The 21,831-nt window shown below is 38.3% G+C and overlaps 2 protein-coding genes across 3 annotated transcripts; both read right to left on the bottom strand.

Moving 5' to 3' along the window:
- Nucleotides 1-2,180: 2,180 nt before the first annotated feature.
- LOC125218394 (wall-associated receptor kinase-like 8) lies at nt 2,181-7,131 on the bottom strand. 2 transcript variants are annotated; one of them, XM_048120054.1, is made up of 6 exons: nt 6,759-7,131; nt 5,856-6,236; nt 5,206-5,724; nt 3,980-4,195; nt 3,699-3,875; nt 2,181-3,576 (listed from the first exon to the last, which is right to left on the bottom strand). In XM_048120054.1, the coding sequence occupies exons 1-6, from the start codon at nt 6,997-6,999 to the stop codon at nt 2,375-2,377; spliced, it is 2,736 nt and encodes a 911-aa protein (XP_047976011.1). In that variant the 5' UTR covers nt 7,000-7,131; the 3' UTR covers nt 2,181-2,374. The 2 variants fall into 2 exon arrangements, with proteins under 2 accessions (XP_047976011.1, XP_047976019.1); XM_048120062.1 differs by having other exon boundaries at nt 3,980-4,354; nt 5,856-6,901.
- A 12,595-nt stretch (nt 7,132-19,726) lies between these two features.
- Nucleotides 19,727-20,758, bottom strand: LOC125201536 (probable carbohydrate esterase At4g34215). Its single transcript, XM_048099697.1, has 2 exons — nt 20,103-20,758; nt 19,727-20,020 (listed from the first exon to the last, which is right to left on the bottom strand). The coding sequence occupies exons 1-2, from the start codon at nt 20,670-20,672 to the stop codon at nt 19,832-19,834; spliced, it is 759 nt and encodes a 252-aa protein (XP_047955654.1). The 5' UTR covers nt 20,673-20,758; the 3' UTR covers nt 19,727-19,831.
- Nucleotides 20,759-21,831: the final 1,073 nt, after the last annotated feature.

The raw sequence follows: 21,831 nt of genomic DNA, 5'->3' as shown, positions 1-21,831 counted from the left end.
GGTTAAAATGTTAAATTGCTTGGCTAAGGAAAGTGAGTTGTTGCAGGAGATGGAGTTGCATAACTGTGGTGATTTGTCGTTGAGGGGGATCTATAATTGCAGGAATTTGCAGATTTTAAATATATATTTGTTAAAATAATTAGGAGATTAATTAGTGAATTAGAAATCAGAATTAACAGTTTAATTTGATCAAAGTCATCGTTAATCGTTAGTTTTTAACGGAATTATTGACGGAGGACTAAAGTTATCAAATTTCCATATGTGCAGGACCAAAAAATCCGAAAGATAAAGTTTAAGACAAAAAAGTAAAATGATCATATGTTCAGTACCAATTTTGGCATTTACTCAAAAAAAAACGGTAACTTACCTTAGTAGTAGTATCCATGAGATGGGTCTTCAACTTCAAATTTATGTAACTAGGATTTAATTGAAGAATTTAGATGCCTCAATTTATTGAAAGTGTGTTATATATGTAGAAAATTGTAGTGCTTTAATTATGGTGAGGAAATTTGTAGTTTGGACACGTAATAGGATGAGTCATGTTTGTTACGTAGAGACTTCAGTTTGGACACGTAATAGGATGAGATTAATAAGTAGGTAGTGACATGCAAATTAATAAGATTAGAATGCAAGCTTGCAATCTCAAGAACCTCCGAATTGTTGGTCTCTGCCCTTTGTGACTTTGACAGCCATTTCAGTTGCTCTTCTCAACTTTGCGGACGAGAAGGCTAAACAGTTATTAGCTAGTGTTAGCAAGGGCTTGTCCATTGTGAAGCTCATTGAGGAAACTCTAGACATAACGGGAGAGTTAGAAAATATCAGAAAAGCAGGAGTTGTGGTTTGGGATGGAGTTGAATTGTACAAAAGATGGGATGAGACGGATTTGAAGAACGCGAGAGTGAGAGGCACAACGCAGAAGGAAACACTGCGAAATCTTTCTAACATGGCAGCAAAGATTGTGACAGAATTTACGGCTCAAACGAGAGATTTTCTAATGGAGAACCCTCTAAACTAGCTTGCTAGAGTTATAGCTGCTAACTCAATGTACAGGATTGCTCAAACGATCTTGTTAGGAATGGGAGATGGCGAATACCAAGATGGTGACGAGCTATTAGAGGGTATATTCATCACCATCTCGGATATATTTGCAGCGTGCCTCACCAATCTAGTGCAGGTTATAACATTGATCAAAGAAAGGGAAGAAAGTGTGAAAGAGATTTTTGAAATTCTGCAGCAACGTGAGCTTCCGAGTTTAGATGTGGAGAAAGCTGCTAAGATAGACGAGTGGAAGGCGTCCATTGTGCTGGTAACTGAAGATCCTTTGGCATCTCCTTCAGCATCATCAAGTGACAATTCAACAACAGTGTAGTAGTAATTTTCATGTTGTTTTATCTATTTGCAGTCATAAATTACAGGGCGTTAATTGTGGATTAGAGATGGAATCATTTGGTGTATATTTTCATGTTTATTCACATTATAAGATGGATGTGAATTAGACTAATGACATTAAACAAATACTCCCTTAGTCCCATATTTGGAGTCACATTTAGTTATGGCACGTGTTTTAAGGAATTGGTGGAGTGTGTAATTGATGAAGTGAGATAGTGGAGTATGTAATAAATTAAGTGAGTTAGTTGAAGGTGAGTCCCTTTTTGACTTTTTGGTTTTTTATTTTTGTTTTGGTTTATTTTAATGTAGATAATGACATTTTGATGTAATTTTGATGACCAATGGGGTAAAATTGTATGACCAAATATGGAAAATTCTAAATGTGACTTTAAAACTAGGACGAACTTTTATGGCAAAATGTGACTCCAAAACTGGGACGAAAGGAGTATAAAAATTAAATCGAGATAAAAAATTAAATCGTAATACAAAAACATGCTCTAAACATCGATTCAACACAATAACAAAAAATCAAGTAACTAAATACCCAAGGAACAAACCACAAATCTAAAAGATCCACAACATTTGATAAAAAAAAAAACTTAAAAACAATTGTAAATATTCCAATCTTCAATCTCAAAGATTGCATAGAACCAAGTCTTGATCATCTTATTTGGAAAATTCTAAATGTGACTCTAAAACTGGGACGAACTTTTATGGCAAAATGTGACTCCAAAACTGGGACGGAGGGAGTATAAAAATTAAATCGAGATAAAAAATTAAATCGTAATAGAAAAACATGCTCTAAACATCGATTCAACACAATAACAAAAAATTAAGTAACTAAATACCCTAGGAACAAACCACAAATCTAAAAGATCCACAACATTTGATAAAAAAAACTTAAAAACAATTGTAAATAATCTCAAAGATTGCATAGAACCAAGTCTTGATCATCTTATTTGAGTCTACTACAAATGCGTCTATATTATGATGCACTGTCAGATAACACTAACGGATGTGTGTCTGATGATGATGTGAAAGCACTCTTATAACTGTAGGTCCATGTGTACTCAGTGTCTGAAATCATCGCAGACATATCTTCCAAAGATCTCACATCTTCTGATACAACATTAACACCACTCGACATTTCAGACATCCTAAAACTTTCCAATTCAGTGGCAACTTCTTTCATAGTTGGTCTCATTCTCCCTTTCGAGTGTAAACATCTTTGTGCCAGCTTTGCAACTAGGGTCACCTCTTCCTTTCTTCCGTGCTCCCAAACCTGCGGATCTAAAATCGTATCCATACATTCTTCTTCCATGCATACAAGGAACCGAGTCGCTAGGCCTCTTTCCTCTTCTGTTTTATCAAGAGATATTGGCCTTTGCCCTGTAAGAAGCTCAACTAGAACTACTCCAAAACTATAAACATCGCTCTTCTCTGTGAATTGACTCGACCGAAAATATTCTGGATCTAGATATCCAAACGTCCCTTTAACCAGAGTAGTTATGTGAGTCTGATCTGTAGCAACAGACCTCGATGTTCCAAAATCTGATACTTTGACAACATACTTTTCATCAAGGAGGATATTACTAGACTTAATATCCCTGTGATAGATAGGCACAGAAGAAGCAGAGTGCAAGTACGCTACTGCTCCTGCTATGTCTGCTGCGATTTTCAACCGCGTGTTCCATGTACATGGAAATTCACTACTTGGATCATGAATTAGATCAAAAAGTGTCCCGTTTGGCATGAATTCATACACAAGAAGAGGAACCTCAGTCTCCAAACAACACCCCAATAGTTTGACCACATTCCTGTGATTGATTTGTGATAGTATGACCACTTCATTTATAAACTGTTCCAACTGATTCACCTCGACCAACTTTGATTTTTTTATCGCAACAATCTTACCATCATATAACATTCCTTTGTAGACAGTGCCTTGCCCTCCTTGTCCAATAATTCTGCTCCCATTAAAGTTATCCGTAGCCACCTCCAACTCTTTTGCAGGGAAAACTTTTGTTTTTCCAAGTGCACCTTCATTGGTCTGTTGTTGCAAGAGAAGACCACCATTTCGCTTGAAGAATTTATCTTTTACCATTCTTTCCTTTCTCTTTCGCAACAACTTATACAACCAAAAGAGCACTGAAACTAGAAGAAGAAACCCCAATCCAGAGCCTATACCTACAAGCATACTTAAGAGTGAGAAAATTAACAAATTTTAGAAATAAGTAAAACTCAGTGAGCAGCAGCATATCTGAGCAGCATATCTAATTGATATTTGAGTTGGAACATTATATTGTTACCTATCAAGATATTGATCTTGGTTTTGGAAGGCGGCTGCGGAATGCAACTGGTGCCATCCTTTTTCCCATCACCAATATAACCTTTCGGACACAAGCAGTGAAATGTCCCCGGAACATTTTCGCAAATTGAATTTGAGACGCATGTATTAGTTGAATTATCCTTGCATTCATCAATATCTGCTTGATACATAATCACAAGTTGTAATTTGACAAAGCATATATCTGTAGGGGAATTGACACACAAATCATTATATATAGCATAACGAGGCAAAAGATTGAACCTTGGCACCCTGGACTGAGGTAGGGATTGCCTGTGTATCCTTTGGAGCAATTGCAGAGGTACCCTCCAAGCGTAGCATCAAAATCAACACAATCACTATTATCTCTGCATATGAAGTTAGCGAGATCCTGCCGTGCTTCTTTGCAATTCATCCTTTCGATCCTCCAATCCAATGCCATGCTCGCAATCGGGTGAGCATTGATTAGTGGGATCATGTCTGAGTTATTCGTAAGCAAAAATTCCTCAATATGTTCATAATAACGACCATTATGAATCATTTTTTTAGCGTATTTTGTGAAGGCGTAACTGCAATAAATATTAGCACTTGTCGGCAGTTCACTGAGATGAGTCAAATTTGATTCAAGGTAAGTTATACCTGCAAATGATCCAACACATATTTCACTCATAACTGCAACATGTTCTAGTTAAGATAACATATAGTACTCCATCCGTTCTTTCATAGTTGAGTCATTTCCATATATAGTACTCCCTCCGTTTCGCTATAGTTGAGGCGGAACTTTTGAGCACGGAGTTTTAGAAATGAATGTTGGGTGTGTTAAATAAATAGATAAAAAAGTAAGAGAGATGAAAAGGTAGAGAAAATAAAGTATAAAGTAAATAAAATAGAGAGAATAAAGTAAGAGAGAGTAAAGTAAGAAAGAGAAAAAAGTTACCAAATATGGAAATGACTCAACTATGAAGAAAATTCCCAAAATGGTAAAATGACTCAACTATGGAGAAACGAAGGGAATAATTTTTTCCTCTTTCTTACTTTACTCTCTCTTACTTTACTATCTCTTCTTCATTCACTTTTTACTTTATTCTCTCTATCTTTTTTTTCTTTCTTACTTTTTTATCTATTTATTTAACACACTCAACATTCATTTCTTAAACTCCGTGCTGAAAAGTTCTGCCTCAACTATGAGGGAACGGAGGGAGTACTAGATTTTAAAACTATATCTTGAGCTTATCAGACCCTTAGAGAATGTGTTGTAGAGAATGTACGGTGTAATAAGAAGCCACTTAAAGTAACTTGTGTTCTTGTTTTGGACATCCCACACAATTTCTAAAATGAAAAATATCCTTATATATATGCTTTATTATATCTCAAACTTTATTTTCTTTCTAAAAGAACACTACGTAAGATTTTGTGTCAAACAAGAAATGCTTTACCCATAATATCTATTGAATTCTTTTTATAGAAATGAAGCATCAACTTATTATTACCTCTTGGAATTGGTACCCTGCAACAACCATCATCTGCATAAGATGTTGGTCCATAGCCGCAATCTGCGTAAGTTCCACCATCATCATAGATCTCAAGACTGTCGGAGCAAATGGCTGTGCAACTGCTTTGAATAGAACTTCTTTTGTCTTCTCCAATAACCCCGTTAAGCATAACATTGCAGCCAATGGTGGTGATCCAGTTGTCATCTGATAAACTATATGGCGTTTTCAACAAGTCAATTGTCAAGCTCCACCCAACTTGATAGCCTGACCTATTGTAGCAATTTGAAGATATGTTCATGTAGTTGACAATAATTTTTGATGAGTTCAGCTCAACGATTTCAGCGTTCAAAAGATGGAGGAAGGGTGTGGCAGGGTGGGTGTCCTTGTTGCAAACAACTTCAAAAGATGGCTCCAAGAAGCAATTTGGACCCACACCAAATGGAAATGGAATCGATACTTTTCCACATTGATCCATGCATCCACGTTTGGCAATTGAACTTGAAGAGGGAATTATTGCTGGCAGAGTAGCAAATGAGATAGCGAATGCATGTTTTCATAAAACGTCGTATATACTAGAAATTAACTTCATTTATATCATGTATGGAAACTTGAAAAAAATAGAATTAGGGAGAAAAAAAAAAACCAACTTTGGCATCCTCCACGTAGGTAAGGATTTCCCTCAAACCCTTGCACGCAGCTACATGTGTATCCTGTATCATAATCGTTATAATCAACACAAACACTCCTTTCGTCTAGGCATGCGTAAGTGCTGGAATTCGTAGCTCGACTGCAGTTCTCAGCCCCAACGGTCCAGTCCAAGCGCACTACTGGTGGCCTTGATGCTGATGCCCAGTCATCATTTAACAATGCTGTTGAGTTATTCAGATAGTACAAAGGATATGTGAATACAGTTTCATTCCTCTCTGTCATCTCCTGGATAAAGGCATAGCTGCACGGTAAAAGCTTTTTACGTTGTGATCTTCCGCTCAAGTCAATCAGTTCTGCTTCCAAAAAACGTCCTTCCTCTCCTAAAATAGTTAGGGAATTTGGAGACCACAAAAAAAAAAAAAAAAGTAGGTAGGGACATGCAAAATAATAAGATTAGAATGTACTCCCTCCGTCCCTTGTTACTCGCACTTTTCATTTTAGGCCGTAAATTTGCGATTGATTTTTTCGTGTAATAAAATTAGAATTTTAAGTGTAATGAGACATCACTTAATAAAGGACCTCTTAACTTAAACTAACATATTAATTAAATGCATTAATTCAAACTTAAACTATAAATAGTGTAAGGAGTTTGTGACGAGCCGAAAAGCAACAGTGCAAGTAACATGGGACGGAGGGAGTATATGATAGGTTGAAATATTGAGATGGAATTGAAATATTTCAAATATTGAGATCATGTATTAATTAGAGAATACAATCAATTAATCCTTAATTGTACATAAATTTATAAGAGACTGTTAGTCTGTTAGTACGAGTTATTGTAATGTTAAAATATTTACTTTTTTCACTTGGATTGCGATCAAAACAAAACTAAACACAATTACCGTCGAGATATTGATGGCAACAACCATTGAAGTTGCAATCTCCGAAGCCGGCATCACTCTTGTTAGCACAAAACACCGAGCAGCCGCCAAGGGTGGAACTTCCGTTGGATTGCAGCAGCATATCATCACACCCGATAGCAGTGAGCACGTTTTCATAAGAAAGAATATAGGGAGTTCCCGACAAGTTCACAGTCATACTATGTTTATTGTCGGTTGAGAGATGATAGCAAGCTGAAATCATGTAGGGGTTTTTGAGACGAATGTAAGTTTCATTGAATTCAATCACTTCTTTTTTCAATATAGAGAGGTAAGCTTTTGGAGGGTCTGTGGAATTATTGCAGTTGATGTCAAAATAAGGGTTGAGGCTACAATTTTTTCCAATTCCAAATGGATATGGAATGAGTAAATCCCCGCACCGGTCATGGCATCCCGGTTTGGCATGTAAAGCTGTGGAGAGTAGTGATGGTGGGAGAAGTAGGAAGATAAAGATGATCAGTTGCAGAGGCGACATATTAGCTGAATGAAAAGTGTATAATTATCATGAAAAAAAAGCTTGGCTTATAACAACTCATTACTTGACCTTGGAGACGACTATGAGATATTGGTCTTTAAATATTACCCATCCGTTCTTGAAAATTTGTCATTTATTTCCATTTTCGTGCTATTAATAGTATTACAAATACATAATTCTACTATTAATTTCACGATTGTAATGCAATAATTTCAATAGTACTACAAATATTTAAATAGTTCATTTTTAAATAGCACGGCAAAGATTTAAATAATTTACTTTGAGAATTAATAGTATCACAAAGATTTTTGGTCCTTAAAAAATCACAACGGAAGTACATAAACATTCAAAAATCACAATTTAGGTGCCCTCCTCAAAAAGCTAAATGTACAAATACGCCCCACAAGAACTGAATGGTAGATAGTAAAAATCAGGACTGAATTTAGAATATAATATATTGAACTTTTTGACTGAAAATGTGATTTCGTAAATGTTGGATACTAAAAAAGTGCAAGCCACATTTTCTAGTTACTAATTTCGTAGTTCACTCATTTAAATTTTTGTATGAATAAAAAAATATGTAAAAGGGTTTCTCCTACATCATCTTTACAAACGACCAAGTCCAATACCAAAAAAGACTAGTAAATGTTTGGTCTTCGTAGACTCGAGGTGGTCGGGATGAATGAAGATAGAAGACTCTCCTCCGGGACCACGTATATTTGTTTCTTGACCTTTGACTAGTAGTTGACGGAGATTTTGTAATTGGAACCACCTCTTACGTTGTCATAAATATTTTGGTATTGGACGTGAAGATTTTCTTAAAAACAATATATTTTGCTATAAAAATGAAATGCCTCAATTCTAATTAGATGGCCTAAAAATGAATATGATTCAACACCAATAGGATTATAGGACAAATGAAGTTTGATGAGGTTAGCAATAGAGGTAGAGAATTTTTAGGAATTCTAGTTAGATTAACGTTTTCTGGCGCGTTTTCATTAGGGTTATGCTTGTTAAGGGTTTTTCCTTTCTAATAAATAGTTCTCAAATTGTAATTGTCAAGTCTACAATAATTTTGTCAGAAATTCTATAGTAAAAGATCCATGACTTGGTCACTTGGGCATTATTTATTATTTTTCTTATTTGTGGATGTTATTTGTCAAAAATTTATATCTAGAGATAAGGAAACAAAGGGAGAAACAACAAAGATGGATGATGGAAAATTTTCTATTGAAAGGTTTTATGAATCAAAATTGTAATATGCAGATCGATGACTAAGTCAATGGTAATGGCCTATGGCCTATGCAGATCGATGACTAAGTCAAAGGGAGAAGGTTTAGTGAGTGTTACAGTGTGTTACACAATCAACAACATGGTCTCTGACAAGGTTGAAGCCAAGTGGGCAAGTTGAAGCTTGTTTTAAACATAATTTTCTTTCTTCCTTTACATCAAAGTAGTGAACTCTAACTCGATTTAGAATTGCTTCGTGTAATTTTACATTCTAGTCAGCTAATCGCTAATCAGTCTCTAATTTTATGTTCACATATTTTTAATACTATAAAATACTCCTTCCTCCGTCTCCTAAAATGGAAACATTTGAAATGACATAAGTTTTAATGCAAAATTGATAAAGTAAGAGAGAGGTGGAAAGAAAAGTGTATTAGTGGACAATAGGTCTCACCTCATTAGAGAGAATGTAATTTCATAATATAAAATTTTTTTATTTTAGGGACGAACCAAAAAAGAAAGAACTTCTATTTTTAGGAGACAGGTGGAATACTACTGAATAACGTATGGTCCAGGGACTTAAGGGCCCAATACCGTGATAGTTTCTGAGCCGATTTGTTAAAGCCCACGTGAGAGTACTTTAGTTCTAACATCTAAAGCCCACCAAGAGTTTGCATGGGAAATGGTCGTCAGGTCGTGCAAGAGTTGGTTTTGTCATTAGTTTAATTTTAGTCTATTTTTTGCTTATTTAAACCGAATTAGGAAGTTATTGCATTTAAATTAAACATTAAATAAAGGTGAAGAGTGTCCTTTTATATTTTTTCTTTAATATTTGTGTTTTTATTTAGATTTAAGAATTTCTTATTTTTTTATAATTAGACGAGTGGATGGCGTCCATTGAGCTAAATACTGAAAATCCTTTGGCATCTGCTTCAACATTATCAAGAGACAGTTCAACAACAACGTAGTAGTAGTAGTAGTAGTAATTTTCATGTTGTTTATCTATGTTTAGTCTCAACATGTTTCTTATCAAGCGTGGTTATAACTTTCTTCTGTTTTTTTTTACCGAGTGCTTTAGATTTCAGTTGCAAAATAATATATGTTGGGCCCGTAGTAGTAATTTTCATGTTGTTTATCTATTTTTAGTCTCAACATGTTTCTTATTAAGCGTGGTTATAACTTTCTTCTGTTTTTTTTGTTTACCGAGTGCTTTAGATTTCAGCTGCAAAATAATATATGTTGGGCCCATTGTTAAAAAATTAATGGTCTTATTGTTGGGCCCATTGTCAAAAAAGTACCCGAGAATTCTCGTTTTGGGCCCATTGTCAAAATTCTGTCAATAGGAAAGCCCATTTTCCTGCACAATTTGTTTGCCAATTCCAATTTTCAGCCATAATTACGTTCTTGCTAAAACTCCCCACACGTGTCTCTATCAATGAGACTTGCAAGACTTGGAAAAAAGTGCATGATTCCACTCCACCACATTCGTGTCATAGCAAGTTTCCTTCTAATCATAATAGAAAATCAATCAAATTAAGAAAAAATAATAATTTTTGACCAAGAACAGGGCAACAAAGACATCACTGAAAAATTAATTTCAAAGTCTTGTCTCAACAAGCCAAAGAAATGGAATACTGAAATATTGCAACCTCCGTACCTGAAAATTTGATACACTTCATTTTTACCATTTTTGGTAATGGACCCCATATTCCATTAACTCATTCCTACTCATATTTTATTATAAAACTAATACTTTAAAAGTAGGACCCACCTTCCACCAACTTTTTCAACTCACTTTCCATTACATTTCTTAAAACCCGTGTCGGGTCAAAGTGTAGCAAATTTTGGGTGACGGAGGTAGTATGTTGATTTAAATAAGAGTCCATGCTACATGCAAACAACAGAGAGAAAATCAGATAGAAATCGCCGATAGAGTTAGCTCTCGGCCTCATGGCTTCATCCCCAACGCAACAACGCCATGGATAGGCATGTACATTGAAGCAGCTTCTGCCGTCTGCACACTTGCATTGGCTTCAGAAGCAAAAAGTATTGGCTTCCCTGCAAGTATTTCTCTCCCTCGTACTTCTAGCTGTAGCCATGAAGCTCCCCGTGGATCTAACGAGTTTAGACCTCACCTCCAACGATAAACTCGTGAGGCTTAGCAGCCTTTATTTGATGCGACTGCTATGAATAATTTCATGACATCTTTGGGCTCCACGGAGAATAACGATATTGTGCTATCCATGGCGGCTTTAGGCATTCTAGTCATCACTATTGCTGGAAATGTGTATATTCATATTGTTCAGATTCTTAGCTCGGGGTCTATGTTATATCAACAGATGGTAGCTTCCGCGCTCATGCTCCTCTTCCTTGCAACGCTATGTTCTGTATCGTTGGTGGTTCCAGGAGCCAAGAGATATATAGGATTGAAGTATAACGAAATGCACAAATCGGTCTCGAATAGATCACAAGTGGAGTGGGGAAGGTTTAGTAGGGATGATGTTGAAAATATGGTGAAAGGGTGTTGGGTGACGGCTCAAACTAGCTGCCCTCAGTGTGTGCTAGCAAGGTCTGCCGTTTCTTCACAGTGGCAGGTTTGGTCGAAGCTCGGATTTCACATAGGCTTTTATATCCTAGGTATAAAGTCGATTCGAGTGTTTTTCTTACTTCGAAATAGAATTTCATATCATGTATGGTAACTTGAAAAAAATAGAATTAGGGAGAAAAAATAGAATTTCATATCCCATGCCCATATTTTGTTTTGCACTTATGATATTATGGGCTCAACTCCAATTTGTCACAGTTGGGCCCGAGGTACCCACCTGCCTTAATCAGACATAGATGTTTTACTTGCATATTTTCCTTTTCATAATAGACCCTATTAGTTAATGAATATTTTGATAATATAAGTGTGAGTTCCGGTCGATCCAAATTATATAACTATATTTTCATTTATGATATGCAAATAAGAATCTTTGAAGTGTTCATTTTCTAATACTCCTAAAAGCCAAATTAGATATACCAAGATGAATAAAAATCAAGCATTAAAACACCAAAAGACAAGACATTCATATAATTAACATAGTAATTAGTATTCAATAAGTAGTTAATTTAAATTACTGCATCCTGCTAATAGTGTCACCGACGGCCTCACTGACAGCTGGCAGTTTCTCAGCCACTTTAGCTGCCGCTCCGCCGTTGTTGTCGTCGTGAACGAGATGAGTCACCGCCACCTTCTCCGGCTGTGGCTCCTCCGCTCCCGCCGGCTTCCGGAAGTCGACGGTCTCCACTTTTCTCTCCACCACTCCCTCATCGTTAACTCTTTCATTACCCTAAACATGTGCAAAACCATAATTACACACACACTAATGTAAAAAAAAAAAAAAGACACTTACCTTAGTAGTAGTAGTAGTAGTATCCATGAGATGAGTCTTCAGCTTCAAATTTTATGTAACTAGGATTTAATGTAAGAATTTAGATGCCTCAATTTATTGAATGTGTGTGTATGTGTTATATGTGTACAAAATTGTGGTGCTTAAATTAAGGTAAGGAAATTTGTAGTTTGGACACGTAATAGGATGAGTCATGTTTGTTACGTAGAGACTTCTAGAAATAAGCCTTCTCATTTTGTCTTTTTGTGAAGCTAAACTTTCATTAAATTATTATTAAAAGGTCCAAATGGCGATTACCTAATTAAAGTTTCAATATACGTACCTTTTCTCGATATTAATAATGCCAATCTATGAAATTCGATACAAAGTTATTAAAGAATTAGCTCCCATATTTGATCTGTTGAATATTGGACTCCTTACTTTGGGCTTCCTTTATTAATTGATTGGGCTGGTCCATGCTGAGCCCATGTGATTAATTGTTGGCCTAAATCGAGCCTGGCCCGTTTACTTATCCAGAGCGGCTGGATGTGTGACACCTGGCAACTCCACGCGGATTGTGGCTCTCAGCCGTTGGATGAGTGTTGTGTTTGTTAAGTGAGAGAAGCCTGTTAGACTTCTCTCATTCGATTTGCTTCTCTCTCTCTCTTGCCTCCAGAAACCGCCTCCTCTCTCTTCCTTCTCTCTAAGATTCCGGCGAACCTAGCCGGAGTTCTCCTTCGAGCTTTCTGTTCCACCGATGATTCTCAGTTCCTAAGAGTTTTACCGGTGTAGATTGAGTGTTAGGCAACTTCTTCGGTTTCCTTCTCTTTCTAGGGTTTGGTCTTCAGTCAGTGACCAATCCCGAAGTGCTTGGAGTGTGTGGTGAGGGATCTGTGTTCTTGGCCGTGTTCTGGAGTTGTGTGGGTAAGTCCACGTGTGAGACGGCCGTGGTGTACGTTGACCGGTGAGATCTAGGGTTCCACTAATCTCTGGTTTGGATTCGTGCAACGGTGCTCTCCTTTGTGACTTGCTGTGAAGATTGGGGAGGTCTGAGGCCTAGTGCAGTCACTGCTGTGACCTGAGCCACTCGTGGCCTGATTCTCTGACTTAGTCTCTTTTGTGTTTAGATCCTTCGGGATCAACTTTCTTGTGTAACTAATTCAGCTACTAAGTGTGCAGGTACAACCAGAAAAGATGGACTCTCAAGAACCAAGGAGTTCTTAAGCGTAGTCTAGGATTTTCTGCTTGTAACATTGTACTTAGTGTGTAATCAAGATACCACGGTTGTATTTGGCTTGTACCTCTGAGATTAGCCATCTCAGAACCAATCAATAAAAGAGGTCCCGGTAATTAGCGAATCCCGAGTGGTCTGATCCCTACAGTGGTATCAGAGCCACGGGGGGATCACTTGGGCGCGCCGGGTCGCAAATTAAGGAGGTGGGCTCGTCAGAGTAAAGCTCGGCCTCCGGTATAGGCCCTGAGGTAAGACGGTTACACCTTAACGAAGGGTAACCGCTCTGGTATATTGGCTAAACCTCTCTTTACTGCTTTCTTAGAACCCCACGCTTGGGCTTTTGTTGCTGGTAGTAACCGCTGGCCGCGGTCTAGGCTCTGTGCTCTTATCTTCTTGCATGATCTTGGTGCTTACAGCTTTCTTTTCTTCCGCTGCTTGCTTGTTTTTCCTTTTCTTACTCAAGGTGTGTATCTCAGAGCTCTGTTTCTGTGTCCTGAGTAAATTACCTATCCACCCTGTGCCTTAACCGCCTTGAGTGACCCCCTGCGCCCCCATACATTGGGTGATTGCGAACTGGGAAATCCTCCTGCCGGGGTACACGTGACAGATAGGGAGGAACTCACCTAGACTTGATCTTTGTGTGTCTGGGATCACCTTGAGTTGTGTTGCCTGTGTGTGTGTGCTTGCTGCTAGCTGCATCTGTGATTATTGCATGAAAAATCTCTGCATCTTTGTTCCTAGTGGATTCTTTGACTGTTACTTGTTTAAATCCACTATCTGTGAAAGCAGAGTTGCTTGCTTTGCCCTTGGTGTGTTGAGTTCTTTTGTGTGTGTAAAAATCTTTCTCAAAATGACTCAGCCAGTTGGCATTGTCCCCTTCAATGGAAAAAATGATTTTGTTATATGGAAACAAAAGGTAAAATGTGTTCTGATTCAGCAAAAGGTTTTCAAAGCCATTGAAGGGGTCCTTCCTGAAAATATGTCTGCTGAGAAAAAGGCTGAAATGAATGAGTTAGCTAGGTCTTCAATTATCCTCAACCTCTCTGACTCTGTGATTAGAAAGGTTGGGGCTATTGAATCTGCCAGTGAGATGTGGGCTAAGCTGGATACCCTTTATACTGAAACTTCTATGTCCTCCAGGATGTATCTCCTGGAAAAGCTTTTTAAATTTAAATTGGATCTTTCAAAGGACATAGATGATAATATTGATACTTTTCAAAAATTGGTCCAGGACATCAAAAGGTCTGGAGATAAAACCATTGATGAGTATACCAGCATAGCCCTCATGAATGCTATCCCTGATACTTATGGTGATGTTAAGGCAGCTATAAAGTATGGAAGGGATAGTGCCCCTCTAGACATAATAATCAGTTCTTTAAAGTCAAAAGAATTGGAGCTTAAAGAAAACTTTAACCCTAAATCTTCTCAAACTAAGGCTTTGAATGTGAGAGGGAGGTCTAAATCTAGAGGGGATGGCAGTAATTCCTCTGGGAATGGTAAGAAGTCAAACAGAGGCAGGTCTAGGTCTAAAAGTAAAGACCCTAAGTTTAAAAGAAAATGTTTTAATTGTGGGGAAGTGGGTCATTACAAGGCAGAATGTACTAGACCCAAGAAAGGTAAGAATCCAAATGGTAATAACCAGATGGAGTCTGTTGCAAATCTGGCCAGGGATGATGGTGCAGATGGTGTTTGTTTTATGAACCATGATGTTTTTTCTGTAAACTCTGCCTCTGAGTGTTTCTTTACCAAAAATGACTGGCTAATTGATTCTGGATGCACTTTTCACATATGTCCTTTCAAAGATGCTTTTACTTCTCTCAAACCTGTGGAAAATGCTTTTGTGTCTATGGCTAATGACAAGAAGTGTAAGATTCTTGGCATTGGTACTGTGCTTTTAAAGTTTGAGAATGGATACTTGCTGCCTTTGAAAAATGTGAGATATGTGCCTGATCTGAACTATAATCTGTTGTCTTGCTCTTGTCTTGAATCTGAGGGTTTTGAGGGTAAGTGGGGGCAGGGTATTATGAAGATCTGTAAGGGTGTGCTATGCCTGTTTAAAGCTGTGAAAAAGTGTAATCTGTATGTGTGTACTGCTAAGCCTCTAACTAGTTATGATCATAGTGTAAATCTGGTTAAAATGGATAAGGCTTTACTGTGGCATAATAGACTTGGGCACATGAGTCAGAAGGGGTTAAAACTTTTGAAAAATTCTGATATTTTGAGTGAGTTGGATTTCAAAAATAAGCTCCCCTTTTGTGAAACTTGTGTGATGGGAAAACAGCACAGGGTGTCTTTTCCCACCCCTGTGACTGAAAATGTTAGTCAAGCTGTCTTAGAGTACTTGCATATGGATGTTTGGGGCCCTGCCTCTGTTACTACCCACTCTGGATCTGTGTATTTCTTATCCATTGTGGATGATTTTTCAAGGAAAGTTTGGTGTTTTCTTTTAAAACATAAGTCTGATGTTTTTCAAACCTTTTCAAATTGGAGAGTTTTAATTGAAAATCAAACTGGAAAATGTATCAAGACCATTAGGACAGATAATGGCCTTGAGTTTTGCAATGCTCAAATGGATTCTTTGTGTCAAAAATCTGGGATTAGGAGACATAAAACTACTCCTTACACCCCTCAGCAAAATGGTGTTGCTGAGAGGATGAATAGGACTTTACTTGAAAAGGTTAGGTGTCTCCTGTCCAAAAGTGGTTTGTCCAAAAAGTTTTGGGGTGAAGCTCTTTACACTGCTTGTTATTTGATAAATAGATCCCCTTCTGTTCCTCTTAAGGGCAGATGCCCTGAGCATGTTTTCACTGGTAGAAAACCCAATCTGTCACACCTAAGGGTGTTTGGGTGTAGTGCTTTTATTCATTCAAAAACTGACAAGTTAGACCCAAGGTCAAGAAAGGGTGTTTTTGTTGGCTATCCTGATGGTGTTAAGGGTTATAGGGTGTGGGTTAGGGATGAACCTGGTTTCAAGGTTGTTGTCAGTAGGGATGTTGTCTTCAATGAAGATGACTTCCCCTGTGTTGTCCCCAGGTCCCCTGCTTCTCCATCCTCAGATGGTGAACCTCTTAGTGAGGTGGAGCAATCTGAGGAGAGGTCCTCAAGTGAGGTGGAGTCCCAGGGCAGTGATGCTTCCACTGAGGTGGAGCAGGTGTGGAACTCTTCCCCTATCAACCCAGATCCTATACCCCCTGAGCCTCTAGAAAACCAAGACCCTGACCATGAAAATGTTTTTGATGGTGAGCCACAACCCAATAATAATCCAGATTTACACAATTATCAGTTAACTAGGGATAGAGCTAGAAGGGTTGGTAAACCCCCTGATAGATTTGGTTCTTTTGTGAATTTGGTTGCCCTAGCTTTTAATGTGTTTGAATCTGATGGAAATGAGCCTCAAACCTTTAAGCAGGCTCAAAAGTCCAAGTTCTGGGATTTGTGGTTTAAAGCTATGCAAGAGGAAATCCACTCTCTATTTGTCAATAATACTTGGATCCTTGTGCCTCTGCCCCCTGGTGCCTCTGTAGTTGATTGCAGGTGGCTGTTTAAATTGAAAGATGAGATTGAGGGGTTGAGGTACAAGGCTAGGTTGGTTGCCAAAGGTTTTACTCAGCAAGAGGGGATTGATTATACAGAAATTTTTGCTCCTGTGGTTAAGTTTACTACTGTAAGAGTGATGCTTGCCTTATGTGCTCATTTTAATTGGGAATTAAAGCAAATGGATGTCAAAACTGCTTTTCTTCATGGTGACTTGGATAAACCCATATACATGAAACAACCAGAGGGTTTTGTGGATCCAAACTTTCCCAATCATGTGTGTTTGCTTAAAAAGGCTCTGTATGGTCTTAAACAATCTCCTAGGCAGTGGAATATTAAGTTTAATACATGCATGCAGAAGTTAGGTTTCATTAGGAGTACCTTTGATGCCTGCTTGTATGTGGATGATATGTTGATTATGGGTCCTTGCATTAAGTCTATTAAACATGTGCAAAGTGCCTTATGTGAAAATTTTGACATGAAAGATCTTGGTGATGCTAAAAAGATTTTGGGGATCAATATCCTTAGGGATAGGAAGTCCTCTTCTCTGGTCCTTCATCAGGAACCTTATGTGCAAAAAATTCTTGAAAAGTTTAATATGCTTGGTGCTAAAATTGCTTCTGTTCCTTTAGCTGCTCACTTTATGCTAAGTAAGGACCTTTGTCCTACAACTGAATCTGAGGTTAAAGCTATGCAAAAGGTCCCTTATTCTAATGCTATTGGCTCTGTGATGTATCTTATGGTTAGCACTAGGCCTGATATTGCCTATGTTGTTTCTTGCTTAAGTAGATACATGTCTAACCCTGGGCCAGTGCATTGGGAAGCTCTTAAGTGGTTGCTTAGATATCTGAAAAATACTTCTAAGTATGGTTTGTGTTTTTCTAAGCATGATCAAGGTGTTGAGTTGTGTGGCTTTGTTGATTCTAACTATGCAAATGATAAGGACAAGAGGAAGTCCACAACTTCCTATGTGTTTCAGGTTTGCAGGTCTTGTGTTAGTTGGAAATCACAACTCTAACACATTGTAGCTCTGTCTACAACAGAATCAGAGTATATAGCCATTACAGAGGCTATGAAGGAGGCAATCTGGTTAAAGGGAGTTCTTTCTGAACTCAAGTTTATTAAGTCTGCTCCTGTGTTGTACTCTGATAGTCAGTCTGCATTCAACTTTGTAAAAATCCTGTTTTCCATGATAGAACTAAGCATATAGATGTTAGGTTCCATTTTATTAGAGATGTTGTGGAAAAAGGTGAAGTTCTTTTACAAAAAGTGCATACTGATCATAACCCTGCTGATATGGGTACCAAATGTCTTTCTGTGGATAAGTTGTTGTCATGCATCAAAAAATTGCACTTTGATTTTGGTTGAGCATGTGCATTGCATGTCCCGGGGAAAGACCTTGTTGACTCTGTGAAGTCACAAGGCAGTTTAAGTCCTACAAAACTAATTGGGGTACCATCTGGTGTTTTGTTATGCAACCTGGCATCTTCTATCTACTGAACTTGTGTTCATTGGTGATAGGAATGCCTTGTAGGCAATGACGAAGCAGCAGTAGACCAAGGCTCTCCCCTGTTTCTCCAGAAGTAGTCCAAAGGTGGAGAATGTTGAATATTGGACTCCTTGCTTTGGGCTTCCTTTATTAATTGATTGGGCTGGTCCATGCTGAGCCCATGTGATTAATTGTTGGCCTAAATCGAGCCTGGCCCGTTTACTTATCCAGAGCGGCTGGATGTGTGACACCTGGCAACTCCACGCGGATTGTGGCTCTCAGCCGTTGGATGAGTGTTGTGTTTGTTAAGTGAGAGAAGCCTGTTAGACTTCTCTCATTCGATTTGCTTCTCTCTCTCTCTTGCCTCCAGAAACCGCCTCCTCTCTCTTCCTTCTCTCTAAGATTCCGGCGAACCTAGCCGGGTTTTTTCTTTCGAGCTTTCTGTTCCACCGATGATTCTCAGTTCCTAAGAGTTTTACCCGTGTAGATTGAGTGTTAGGCAACTTCTTCGGTTTCCTTCTCTTTCTATGGTTTGGTCTTCAGTCAGTGACCAATCCCGAAGTGCTTGGAGTGTGTGGTAAGGGATCTGTGTTCTTGGCCGTGTTCTGGAGTTGTGTGGGTAAGTCCACGTGTGAGACGGCCGTGGTGTACGTTGACCGGTGAGATCTAGGGTTCCACTAATCTCTGGTTTGGATTCGTTCAACGGTGCTCTCCTTTGTGACTTGTTGTGAGGATTGGGGAGGTCTGAGGCCTAGTGCAGTCACTGCTGTGACCTAAGCCACTCGTGGCCCGATTCTCTGACTTAGTCTCTTTTGTGTTTAGATCCTTCGGGATCAACTTTCTTGTGTGACTAATTCAGCTACGAAGTGTGCAGGTGCAACCAGAAAAGATGGACTCTCAAGAACCAAGGAGTTCTGAAGCGTAGTCTAGGGTTTTCTGCTTGTAACATTGTACTTAGTGTGTAATCAAGATACCACGGTTGTATTTGGCTTGTACCTCTGAGATTAGCCATCTCAGAATCAATCAATAAAAGAGGTCCCGGTAATTAGCGAATCCCAAGTGGTCTGATCCCTACATGATCGAGCAAACGGCAATATTGTGGATTATATAAGTTTTAGTTTTTATAAAATGGTGTTAGTTTGAAAGAATAACATTAATCTCACGCCAATTCAATATTGAGTATAATTTTGGATCAATTTAATCTTTACTACTAAACATGCTTCATCGATTTTCATACACTTCAATTTGTCACTATTTATGGAAGTTTTTGTTGTTGTAGTCAGCGACGAAGCCAAAAATTTTACATTGTGAGTCTAAAACACTGTTTGTAATTATGAAATATTTCTTGCAATTGTTACTGGTGTCGCCAAATGTAGTTGCGGAATGTGAGTAGGAATAGCAAGAGATAAAGATGATTACCAGAGAAATAATTAGAGGATTAGTTATAGAAACTAGTGATAAATGCGATGACAGTCATTAAAAGCATATTAATGTCTTATTGATTGTAGCTTAAATTTTGAATTTATCATATTGGAGATCATAAAACTTAGGACTCAAATCCAATCGTGACATAAGGCATGAGTTATGTTAGTATATTGATAATTGATGAACATGTTTTATTGCAAAAATTCAACGTATACATCATATGCATCACGTTCAATTATATATATAGTTCCAAACCATCAATGGACGAGGCGGCTCGATTGACTAAAATTGGAGGAAGGCGTCGGCCAACATCTGCCCAAGCTTGATCGCCCCCACGGTCGAGAGATGCACGTTGTCGAATATGAGCTCAAGCCCCTTCGAATCCACTTGCTTCAAGTTGGCAACTTTGATCGCTTGCTGATTTGCTCTCATTTCTTCTACGAACTTACCATCGCCAGATGTCACTAATACCTACAACGTTAACAACATAAAAAAGCCTAAGATTCCCTCTGTCCGCCATTAAACGTTAACAATTACAATTATTTTATTGTACCTGGACAACAGGCAATGTGGGCATTTGCAAATCAGCACGCACGTCAGCAATAAACTTTTCAAACTTGGCCTTGTACGACTCAGTATCTTGCAAAAACTTCGTGTCGGATTCCCCTTGGTACCATAGGAGAGCCCGGAGAGCCCCTCCGTCCTTGAGGGAGGCCTTGGTCCGATCGATCATGTCGTTGTACAACTTCATCCCTTTCTCCCACTCCCCTATTTTGGTTCCTCCAACTGCGCATGGGACCAAACCAATCACTCCGATGGTGGGGTCCTTTGCCAACAATGTGTTGGCAAAGGACATCCCTGGCCCAATGCCAGAGACCTTATGGTCAATGTCCACGTGGAGAGGGTCGTGGGCCTCCTCCCACGCAAGCTTGCCATTGAACCTTAGGATCTTCGGACTGGGCTGGCACTCTGCAGGGACTTTTTGGTCCCACGCGCCATTTATAAGGCCGCCTCGTCCGGCCATGTTGCTTTGTCCGGCCAATATGAACACGTTTTGGGGTTGGTCAAGGCATGTCACAAATGTTGAGCAACACAAAATGGTTAACCAACCAATGGGATTCATATTTTGGTCGGAACAAAATGCAACAAGATTGAGAAAAGGAGGCTTAAGCTTGTAGTTTTATTTTTTGGCCTCTTTTTAAGAATGCTTGGATGGTTTGGAATGAGAAGTAATTGGAATATTTCTCCATTGTATACAATAGTAGTTTGCAATTATTTTCATTCTCCTATTTTAGTGGTTCCAACACGAGACACATGTATTTCATCGCATATTTAAATGTACGATAAATTTTTGTCGAACACTATTTATATATAGCACGTATATATGAAAGGTTTGGATTATTCACCATAATTTCTCTTGTAACAACCATATCCTTTTCTCTTGGTATTTTGAGCACAAAGTGGTGAGCGTTTAAGAGAGTTTTAAGACGAGTCAAATTTTAATGTCGTGATTTTATTTTGAATTAGTTGCTTAAGCCTTCGTTAATTAAAATACATATTGCTTAGATATTGGATCAATCTAACAATACCTTTTCATTTGACATCAAATTCTGGAGAATCGAGTTGTTGGCCTTACGAAGTTTGGACCATGTCAAATTCCAAAGAAAATTTAAAGTCTCATGTATTGTTTTTAAAATAATAGTATTAGTTAATAACCTTTGAAATAATTTATATATTTACAAGCAATTAAACTTATTTTACCATAGCATGATAAGACTTTCCAAATTCTAAAATATATTTCTCCCTGTGTTTACTTTATAACAAGTTATGGTAATAAAATAAATTTTACTTATATTCATTTTGCAAGTTAGTAGTACAATTTTTCATGGACCCTCGAAATGACCTCATGCCGAATTTTGTTACGATCTCCATCCCTCAAATTTTGACACATTTTGACCCGGCACGAGTTTTAAAAAATGTAATGGAAAGTGAGTTGAAAAAGTTGGTGGGATGTGGGTCATACTTTTAAAGTATTAGTTTTATAATAAAATGTGAGTAAGAATGAGTTAGTGGAATATGAGGTTCACTACAAAAAATGGTAAAAAGTGAAGTGTGTCAAATTTCAGGGACGGACCGAAATAGTAAACTGTGTCAAAATTTGGGGGACGGAAGTAGCACGTAATCAGCGGCGGATCTAGGTGGGGTCGTGCGGGGTCGGTCGACCCCACCGTCAGCGCCAGATAGTGGCCGGAAATGCCCTCCGTCAGCTGCCGACCCCACCG

Source organism: Salvia hispanica, chromosome 1 (assembly GCF_023119035.1).
Source record: "Salvia hispanica cultivar TCC Black 2014 chromosome 1, UniMelb_Shisp_WGS_1.0, whole genome shotgun sequence".
Lineage (NCBI taxonomy): Eukaryota > Viridiplantae > Streptophyta > Magnoliopsida > Lamiales > Lamiaceae > Salvia > Salvia hispanica.
The sequence above is the reverse complement of the archived record's forward strand: the minus strand, read 5'-3'. Positions and strand labels throughout refer to the sequence as shown.